The 11,353-nt window shown below is 41.8% G+C and overlaps 1 protein-coding gene across 1 annotated transcript; it reads left to right on the plus strand.

Moving 5' to 3' along the window:
* Positions 1 to 6,104: 6,104 nt before the first annotated feature.
* LOC137249861 (protein regulator of cytokinesis 1-like) lies at positions 6,105 to 8,695 on the plus strand. The gene is made up of 2 exons (XM_067781843.1): positions 6,105 to 6,259; positions 6,319 to 8,695. Exon 2 carries the CDS (start codon positions 6,332 to 6,334, stop codon positions 8,402 to 8,404), a length of 2,073 nt encoding a protein of 690 aa, XP_067637944.1. The 5' UTR covers positions 6,105 to 6,259; positions 6,319 to 6,331; the 3' UTR covers positions 8,405 to 8,695.
* Positions 8,696 to 11,353: the final 2,658 nt, after the last annotated feature.

The raw sequence follows: 11,353 nt of genomic DNA on the forward strand, positions 1-11,353 counted from the left end.
CGCCACTGGACCAGGCCGCGTCCGGGTACCGTGAAAGCCGTGTAGGGGCGACTGTTTGATTCCAGCGGTATTTGCCAGTAGCCGTTCTTCAGGTCGAGGCTACTTATATATTTTGCTTGTCGTAGTTTGTCCAAGATGTGCTGTATCCTTGGCAGCGGGTATGCGTCGGGAACTGACTTGGCATTGAGCTGCCGGTAGTCCACGCAAAGCCTCCACTTACCGTTCTTTTTCCTAGCTAACACGATCGGGGCGCTATGTGGGCTGCAGGATGTCTCGATGCATCCCTTCGCGAGGAGCTCGTCGATCTCGTTGTTAATTATGCTCTGCATCGCTGGATTGCGCGGGAAATACCGTTGCTTGATGGGACGGTCGTCAGTCAGGATGATCTTGTGTTCGGCTACCGTTGTCACTCCGCTCATGGCCTCGAACTTTTTGAGTTCTACTGCCAGAAATTCTCGTATGCGATCCGCCTCGCCTTCTATACCACTATGTTCATTGCTGGGTATGTCGCTGTTAATTCCGTTCCTGACGTCGTACTTGCCGTTCCTCGTACTCGGTGGTGTTATACTCTGAATGGTCTCCGCCGTGGCTCCAGGAGGCGGTGTGTGCTGAGCAAGGGGTATGGTTAGCACGAGGTGTCCTCCTCCACATGATATGGCTGCTCCTAGGCTCCCCAACGTATCTAGGCCAAGTATAATGTCGTCGATTGACCCGGGCATCACATGTAGGACTGTGTGCAATGACGAATCTCCGAGGCGTACCTCTGTCCTTAAGGCATCGAAAATCGTAGTGCTGACTCCGTTGGCCATTGTTATTTCGATGGCCACTCTTACCCTCTCTCCGCTTCCAGAACTCACCACGTGATTCGCGAGGGTGGCTGAAACGAAGCTCCTTGAGGCCCCTGTATCGATAACTGCCTCCGACGATACTGCTCCAATCTGAGCTGGGGCATATAGGCGACCGTGTTCCTGGTACATGACTACCGCTGATTCGGCGCTGGGTTCAGTGGGCTCACCGCGCCTTGTCCTTGGTGAAGCCCTCCGTCGTTTCCCTGACGTCGACGGCAGCATTGAATCGTGCGTATATCGTTTCGACCGCACTCCCAATAAAAAATTTTCCGTGGGTTATGACATCTCCTTGCATAGTGTCCTTCTTGGCCACACCTTCTACATACCCTGCTCGGATCGAAAACCCGAGTTTCTGGTGGTGAGTGGCGCTGTACCCTTGGTGGCTGCTGGTGGGGTGATCGTTCCGACTGCGGTGATGAAGCTGTAGTTTTGTCACTAACGACGTGTCTCGCTATTTCGCGACGTGATCCATCTGATGTCCGTCGTAACCTTCGTGGATACCTTCATATTCCTCGGCGAGAGAGATGAGTTCTCCTAGGGTGTTGAAATCTCTTCGGCGAATGTAGAGTAAATAATCGGGGTGGCTATTGCGGAAAATTCTTTCCAGGCGTTGCTCGTTGCTGTATCCGGCGTGTCTCATCAAGCTTTGTATCCCTAGGACATAATCTTTATATCTTTCGCGGGCGTGCTGCCTTCGTTGCCGTATTTCGTCCTCGAGACGCTGGTAGAAAGAAGCTTAAAAAGTCGCAACTGAAGGTCGTCCAGTTGCTCCAGTGTACGTTGTTATTGCGGTACCATTGAAGAGCGGTGCCACCTAGCAATTCGGGCATCGTTTTTGAGAGCAAGTCTACGTTTAGCGTATAGACATCGGCTAGTTCTTCCAGCCGTTCGACGAAAGCTAGAGGTTCCCGTCCACCTTCATATTTCACTGACCACTTTCTTACCTGGTCGATGATGGGTGCGAATATAACGGTCGGTGCCTGAGATGCACCGTTGGATGGTACCGCTACTCCGGATGATGCGCACTGTTGTGGGGGTACTGTGTTCCTGGGAAGGAACGCAAACTGGTTGTGCTCAGCTGGTCTATCGGCGATATTCATGGCTCCGCCTCCGTTCGGCGGGATCGGTGTCTTAGACTCATTTTCCTCACTCGTGTTTGCTGTATTTTCCTTCCTATACGCGGCTTCTAAGGATAAAAATTTTGTGTGTATTTCCGAGTCAACATTTGCTTTTGAAGCCATGGCTGCTATGCGCTTTCTGATTTCTCGGGTGGTGCCTGTCTGCTCAATGCCCAGCTCCTGTGTAATGGATATCAGCTGCTCCTTTGAAATATTGTCTAGCCACGTGGTGTCAATCTGGTCGGCCATTTTTCTGTTAGGTTTCTAGTCAGGAATGTTCCTTCTGACGTTGTACGATTTGCAGGGTCCCTGCTCGGGCGCCAATTGTAACGAAGCTTTTCCTTGCCCCGGTGCTTCTTCAGTAACTGCTGGGGTATACTCGCCGTGTCCAAGGTTCGTTTACAATGAATTTATATTTCGGGGCACCTTGCAAATCGTTTTCATATAAATTCACTTTATTGGTAAATTCCCTAAACTATAATATAAAATGTGTATCTATAATTCACTTAATTTCATTGCTTGATTTATAATTCTTGATGGGCTAGCGGTCCCTCGTGTCCCGTTAGGAGCGTTCTGTTAGGGCGCCGTACTGGTCGCCGTCTAGGTATGTGTGAATGTGTCTCGGTGACGCCTTGCGCCGGCGTGTTCCTATTATGGTTAGTTGCAGTGCTAAGCCTGCTGCGGCCAGCGTCGTATGCCTGCGTATCTCTGCTGCGGCCAACGTCGTATGTACGCGTAGTTCTGCTGCTGCCAACGTCGTGCGTATTCGTGGCTCTGCCAGCGTCGTATTTATGGGTGGCTCTGCTGCCAACGTCGTGTGTATGCGTGACTCTGCTGTGGCCAACGTCGTATATTTGCGTAGCTCTGCTGCGGCCAACGTCGTATGTAAGCGTGACTCTGCTGTGGCCAACGTCGTGTGTATGCGTGACTTTGCCGCCGAGGCTTATGGCGATGGCGCGCGGGCTCGTGACGTTGTGGGCCTTCGCTTAGCGGGGAGCGAGCGTAGTTTAAGGCGTTGTAGAGCGGTCAAAACCAGCTTACCCACAATCCTCAACCCACGGCTCCCTCCTATGACGGGAACTGTCTTGCGATGGTCAAAACCGATACGCCTTTCAGATGCCTTTCAATTGCTGCTCAGGTGACAGTCGCAACTTTGCGCCCCGTTAGGTGAGATCCATTAGCCTCGGTACAGTCACGTTGTTGCGTTTCACCTCGACTCACTCCTACTGCGGTTGCCGACGTACTTCTGCCGCGGATGACGTTTGGCTGAGCGCGGGATCACGATGCTGTGGAGGACGTTTGCTTACGAGGGAGCAAGCGTTGTAGAGCGGTCAAAACCTGCTTACCCACAATCTTCAGTTCACGACTTTCTCCTATGAAACGCACTGGCTTGCAATGGTCAAAACAGATATGCCTTCCAGAGCGCTCCAATAGTAGCTCCGGTAGCAACCACAACCGCGTGCTGACTGCCTCCTGTCTTCTCGTTTTGCCCTTTTTATAGCCAATGCTCTTCATGTTGCTAGCATAGTTCGTTGCGTTGCCATGGTTACGGTGTTGATGTGGCGTGTTGCGGCAACTTGTTGCGCTAGTGATGTTTCTGACACTTGTTTGTGTCCCGTGTTGTATTAGCAATGTTGCTAATCGTGTTTTTATGATGTTTCAGAGACTTGTTTGTGTCTCGTGTTGTCTGTAGTACTGCTCCTGTGTTATGGGGTGGTGGTTTTGTGTGGGCCAAATTAATGGATTATATTTGGTCCTCCCACCGCAACGTAGGTGGCAGCTTCTGTGGCTGCTCACTCGGACTGCTGGGATGGTCAACTTCACAGGTTGACCCGACTGACCCTCGCGGCCAGCGCCTCAGGCGCCACGTTGGGCGCCATCTGTTATGGATTCGCATTTACGGTGGAAGCAGTAAGGAAGGCGGTCGGCATGATGTGTTGGTGCACAGTGGCTAGTCATTGTCGGCTGGGGCGGGTCCTTGCCAACCTTACTGTTCCTGCGCCATAATCAGAAAAAAGTTCCTATCCTGCCTATCAAAACCAAGATCTGTCAAATTCAAAAAAAAAACCGACAGAAGCGCAGAGACCGACTCAAAACGCTTATAAATTCAAACTAAAACAACATCCGGTCGAACCGGATGTCACGGACAGACCGTTAAACATTCAAAAATTTAAATTCAAATTCAAAAAAAACTAAACGCAAAAAAAATTACCGAACCGGACATGACGGTTTACTAACTCTAAAATCAAAAATCAAAAAAAAAAGACTGCTGAAAATTAAAATAAAAAGCTGAAAATTAAAATGAAAGAAGAAAAGGGCCGAATATATCTTGGGGGCGCTGCGGGTATTGTTGCGACGCCCGGTGCTTGTCCCACCCTCAAATCCATGGCCACCGACGCACCTATTTTTCGGTGGCCCCTTACCTGATAACCCTAGGTGCCTTCTAAATAAATGGCGACGCCAGCATTCCCATATTATTTACAAGTTTATTCAAATTAAATTTTTACTAACGTATGTATGCTACAATAGAAATATTTAAAGCTATACCTATATTTATGTCACCCTATTTTTTCTTGACAAGGGTTATAGGCGCTTGGTGTGAAAAAAAAATTGTAAATAAATGTGCTTATGAATAGTAGATATATTACATGCAAAGTAAAAATTTGGTTAAATGCCCGTTTTCGTTTCATTCACAACCCTATTCTATGGCTATACAGTTTGGATACAAATTCCTATAATTGGGGCCCCCTTACAAAATTAATATGTTGTTGTAGTAGAACTTATTTTTGAGTTTAACAAAATATCAATTCGGTATAACGCATAGTATAATGACACTAATATGTAATATGTACTAAGAAAATTTGTTATAAACGCAATTAAGATTAAACTTGGGGTAAATCATACTCCTTCTAAGAAATTGTTTCACATATTCAAGTAAAACATAACTTTTAAATTTATAGGAAAATTAACGGAATCGTTTTACATGTTCAGGTAAAACGTGTACTTTAAATTCATAGAATAATTAACGAAATCGTTTACATGTTCAGGTAAAACGTGAACTTTTAAATTTTTGTTGTTATATCGGCCTACTGATTTGTAAGATCGCGGGTTCGAATCGAGCTCAAGGCCTAACAATATTTTTTTTTTTTTTTAATCATTATTATTATGATAAATTTTTTCTTAATTGAAAAAATTTTTAAATTAGAATAGAAGAAAGAAAAAATTTAGACAACTGCCAAAGCTCGTTGTATAGATCCATTTCGGGAACTGCTAAATTCCTTCATCTGCTAAATTCAATCTGGTTGTAAATCGCGGAAGGCTTTTTCTTTTTGCCGGAAACTCATGGCTTTTTTCCTAGTGATGGCCGGTCTTTTTTTTTTCCTTCTTTTTCGATACTTTTTATCGCAACTTTCGCCCCATCACTAGGTGTGTTCGCGCGAATACGCTCCCAAGAGGACCGTAACCGTCGACCATAACAGCAGACCGTAACAAAACTTGCGGAACAATATGTATCACACAAACCTGTTTTTCGCCCATAACTTTTAAACGGGTAAAAAAGGTAAACTTCTGCTTTCGGATTCTTAATCTCAGGTGCACACGAGGCTACGCGTCATAGACGCGTACAAGATATTTCATATAGCTACAATTTCTCTACGCCTCAAGATCTGCACACGAAGCTACTTTCGAGTGTCGCTACAAAAGCAAACAATTATTGAATAACATAAAATTTATTTCGGTCTCTAATGGTTCACTTTTTTCACAAGAAAGTTGATTTTAATTGCGTTTTTATGCACCAAATTTTCAAACTAAACAAAATTTCCATTTTTCAGAAAAAAATAAAGAAAAAACGGCCGAATGTCAAAAAAACCTATCGAAAAACAAACTGGCTCGTTCGTTTTTAATGAAGTAGTTTGTATTTTTCTTGTATTTCGTTAGTTTTTTGAAATATAGTTTACACTCTTACACCAGTACTGAAGCCGTATTAGGAGGGAGTGCGACAAAAAATGTAAGATAAAATACACGAAAGTAAAGTAGTGCCATATGGGTATAAGGTTCCGAAGCGTGTAATTTTCGACCCTAATTGCACCTTGCTTGAAAGTTTTTTTCAATTGAACAACCCTGCGACAGCAAGTAACCCTAAGAGTTATCGATAGCTGTTGTGACATCACCATTTTTGAAATTAAATTTGCAACTGAAAAGTCGGAAACGCGTCAGCGGAATTGTAGTACTGTTTCTAATAAAGCGTGAAGTGCTATTAAGAGCCTCTATTATTCCATTAAAATTGTTGGTGATGTATGTGAAATCTGATATATAAAGAAATAAACTGATCTTTTTGATACGTTTTTTAATAGAACTAACGGAAGAATGGAAAAAATGGCGGAATTTGAAGAAGAAAATATAGAACTACAGAGGCTTACAGCCGAAAATGTTAAAGAGCTGGCTTCAATATGGACTGAGATGTTTGATGAAGCGATGTGCTTGTTTAATTTTAAAAAACTGAAAGAACACGTGAAAACGTTTTTCAGAGAACTGAAGGAAGAGTCTTTGCAAAGACGTGAGCTAATCGAAAATGAAATTGAGGAGCTACACAAGGAAGCAGGTAATTTATGTCGGCTATTAAAAACAGATGTGCAGCTCCCAAACATGAGTGATAGAACTGTGCCTTTATTGACGCTACAGTCAGAGATGGACAAAAGCTTAACTGAATTGCGTGAACATTTGCGGCGGCGCCGTGAAGAAATTTTTGAACTTTTACTGGAACAGGAAGGCTTGTGTGAAGAATTGGGAGAACCTCCCAGGCCACTTTTAGCTGATCCATTGCCATCAGAAAATGATATTCTAGAGTTTCGTAGCCACTTGGAACAACTAAAAGTCGAACGCATGGAGCGCTTGAATGAGATGTCAGTCTTACGTCGTGAGATCAAGAACTATTTAACTATTTTGGAAACAGAAGTTAGCACAGATAAGGAAGATCGGTTGTTAAATCAAAGACAAATTAAATTGAATGATGAGACTTTCACAGGGCTAAAACGTATGCAGGAATTATATGGTGCTCGGGTGCAAACATTATCTGATCGAATAGATAGTATGCGCAAGAAACTAGATTCGTTGTGGGGACGTTTGAAAACATCACCAAATACACGAAATAAATTCAAACGGCATGCTGATTATAATCAATGTACATATAAAATACTCAGGGAGGAACTACATCGTTGTGAATCATTGCAAAGTCAAAATATTCAAGAATGTTTACAACAGATACGTACAGAAATTGTAGAATGGTGGGATAAAACACTTAAGTCAGATACTGAACGTAATAGATTTTCGAATTTTCACAGCGATTGTTATACTGAAGATCTCTTGATATTACATGAAATCGAATTAGAAGACTTGAAACGTTTCTATGAAAATAATCGGGAAATATTTGAACTATACGAAAATCGCAAATTATTGTGGGATCGAATGATTGCTCTAGAAGCTAAAGCCACTGATCCCGGTCGTTATAATAACAGGGGTGGACAATTGTTAAAAGAGGAAAAAGAACGTAAAACTATCGCGACAAAATTGCCTAAAATTGAACAGCAAATCAGAAATTTAGTGCTTGAGTTTGAAGAACAAGAACATCAAGAATTCCTCGTACATGGTGAAAATATTTTAGAGGTAATGGAAAGAGAGTGGGAGAAGAAGCGTCAAGAAAAGGAAAAAATTAGTAGTGCACGAAAAAATGCGCAAACGCCACATTCTTTTGTTAGTCGCACGCCCTTGTCAGCAAAGAACACATCAAAAATTGGGATTCGAAAAGCACCATCCAATACAAACCTATCAACTATTCCGTCAGCATCAGGAAATTCTGCGAAAAAACGCAAACTGCATCCCAATGAAAAAATTACTCCATTAGCTAAGCGTAGCCTACTTTTTCCAGCACAGAGTCCAAGCGTATTTACACGCCCAATGCCCCATAATACTGCTTCATCAACGGGTAGATTGCCCATTAAATCACCCTTTAAGTCACCACTCAAGAAACAACGAGTTATAGCCACTACAATACGTCGTAGATCTGGACGTCAAAGTTCAGGTAGCAAAAAACGTTCTTCGTTAGGAAAGAATTCTAAAAAGAAAGCAATAGTTCCACCGAAAATTCTTGTCAATGATGCATCTGATTGGAATACAGATGAGGGTACGGATGATGCTTATGAATCATTTCAAAAATGTATTGAACCCGAATCACGATCTTCCATTATTCAATCAGCATTCACACATATTGCTTCAACCTCAAATGTATCGACACGGTCGAAACGCATTAATGTAAATGAAAGTAGAGTTGTTCATCTACCTAATCCTCGATCTGGATTTCATCATCCATCTACACCGTCTAAAATGTCGCCTGTCAGTTGCAACCGGAAACTTACCACAAAAAACTTACCTATTATAATTTAAAATCTTTACCATATCAAATTTCTTTTTCAGTTATTTGTTTTATATTTGTTCCGTAGTACATTTAGTATATGTTCTAGTTCGTCCATTTATTTACGAATATTTTTGCTTATATATGAAGACCTATTATTAACATATATTGTTTTGTTTTGATAAAAAATGACTAAATCACAGTCTTTGACAGCTAATTTTAATGAATTATTTATTAAGTCTATGTAAATGTAATTTAGTGTTTTCGGTGGATGGGCGCCAATGGGGAATACAATTAAAATTTTATATTTTTTAACTACACGATTTTGATTGTCTATTTCGGGAACGATTTGATATGACCACGATGAATATGTTTCATTTAAAACCCTTCTGTAATTTTAGACTAGCAGATGCTTCCCACAGCAGCCGGTTATATGTACCGAAGCGAGTCGGAATTCTCTACTTATACTTATTTTAGAGTAACCCTATTTAATTTGTTGCATCCGTCCCACTAATTATCATCCCAGCAGATTCCTGCAAGGGGACAGCTCCTATTCTCTTACTCCGGGAAGGTATTGAACCGAGTGCTGTTCCAGAGCCCCCAATCCCGGTCCAAGAGGTGGTTTTGCTCTTTGTACCGTGAACGAATCTTGTTTTTGGAACAATCACACGCAAGTATGCCTGCCGTTAGAGGCGACTATAATACTAAATTTGTTCAAGGGGCTGTATAGCGCAACCCTTTTACGGTACCTTGATGTGTGATGTATTTAAAATATATTAGTATAACCTGGGATGAAAAATTCGACCAATCCAATATATAGTATGTATGTATGTATTTATTTGAAAATTTGTTCCTAGCACAACAATTTTGACAAATTATTTAACAGTGCTAGTCATGAATAACATGAGCTATAAAAATTGAACATTTATAATAATAGTAAATTAGCTTAATCAAATTAAATTAAATATAGCGGATAATAGTGAAATATTTATGTATGTAAATGTAAATCTTAAAACTAAAGAAAAGTAATTAATAAATATTAAAAGACAGCAGTAGTTATGACAACCTTTGGCTGATTATAGATGGAATAATATTTTACAAATAAAGAAAAAAGACAGAGAAAGGAAAAGGGACTTAGAAATGAACACTTTAACAACAACAATTTGAGATCCAGTTTAAGAGTCGTTAAAAAATGATGTTAGCTCTTTTTTGAAGTGCAGACCATTACTTAATAGTCGAAGACTTGTAGGTAGGGAGTTCCAAAGACGTATTGCAGTAACAAAGAATTGGCGTTCAGAGGTTACGTGCGGTATCTAATGTGCGTAAGAAGAAGCACCGATCTTGATGATTGCAGAAAAATAAGCTTACGATATAGATAGCCAGGTTCCTTCGTGTGTATCAATTTATGAAGGAAGGACAGTGTTTTGACTTTTAAAAGATTTTCGAAAGAAATGTTTAGCAAACTTTCAGCATGTTGTTATACGTGATCAAGCCTTTTCAACCCATTAACATATCTAGCAATGTTGTTGTAAACAACATTTAGTTTGTTCTTGCACACATAGTCACAGGTTGAGTAAATCACACAACCATGGAGTAGCGTAGGTATTAAGTACGCTTTAGCCAGAAGTAGTCGTATGTGCAAAGGCATGAAATACTGTGTTAACCATAGTGTACGAAGCATTCCATACACTTTTCCAACCGTTCTTAAAATATGGTCTTTCCATGTCAATGTTTTGTTAAAAATTACACCTAAGTTTTTCGCCGTATCTACGTATTCTATAACGGAATTGTCAAATACTACATTCTCTAAATCATTAGTGGGAAAAGACCTATGAATAACAATATATTTTGACTTATTGGGGTTTATACATAAGCCATTCATAGTAGCCCATGGAAATATTTGATTCAAATCGTGGTTTAAGTTACTTATGCACAAGCTAGTTTGATCACGAGGACATACCCCAGCGGGTTAGGGGATCAGAATATACCCGCCGTAGGTATGCCTGTCGTAAGAGGCGACTAAAATACCAGATTCAAAGGGCTGTGTAGCGCAACCTTTTAGGTTGCCAGCGCAATATATAGCTTCTCCAAACCCAATTGTCAACCTCACCTATCCGCGGCGAATCCTGTTTCACTAACAGACGAGGCTCTGGCGACCCCAAGCTCCTCATGGAACTTGGGGGTAGGGAGGGAGGGAATGGCCTGAAGGTTTAATGTGGCCACATAAATCGTTCCCGAGATGGTCGGGCTAGCCCCTTAATGGTGCTATGGTACCGGAGCGTACCGGATTTGTATCCGGCAAAGGACCATCACATCGATAACACTCCCCAAAGCCTTCGGGGAGCAACCTTATCGCTACAACAACAACAACAACAACATCACGAGGACATCACGTAAATAACTGCACATCATCAGCGTAGATATGAACATTACAATACTTAAGGACATCGGGTAAGTCATTGATATACAGAACAAATAACAGAGGACCCAGGATAGAGCCTCTTAAGACATGTAGGAAGTCAGACTTTTTACCATCTATACATACTGCTTGACTCCTATCGCCAAGATATGATCTTATAAGGGCAACTGCATAACCAGAGAAGTTAAATAAGTTCTCCAGCTTCCTACAAAGCAGAGTGTCTACAGAATTGAAAGCTTTAGAGTGGTCAAGAAGTGTTAAGAAGGCAATGTAACTCTCATCCACTCGCTCACGAATTTCTTCTGTCACAGATAATAGTGCCGTTGTACAGCTCCGCTTTGACCTGAAACCGGACTGACTGTCTGACAGGAGCTTGTATTCATGTACATATGATACGATTTGCCCATGTAATACGTTCAACGACCTTAGAGAGGAAAGGGAGTATGGCTATTGGTCGATACTCATTATTTTGTTTACGGATTAGAATAACTTGCAGCTTTCCAGTATATTGGGAAGACACCGGTCGTCAAAATTGATTTGACCAAGTAAGTAATGTAGGGAA

This window comes from Eurosta solidaginis, chromosome 4 (genome assembly GCF_040869045.1).
Source record: "Eurosta solidaginis isolate ZX-2024a chromosome 4, ASM4086904v1, whole genome shotgun sequence".
In the NCBI taxonomy this organism is placed as follows: domain Eukaryota; kingdom Metazoa; phylum Arthropoda; class Insecta; order Diptera; family Tephritidae; genus Eurosta; species Eurosta solidaginis.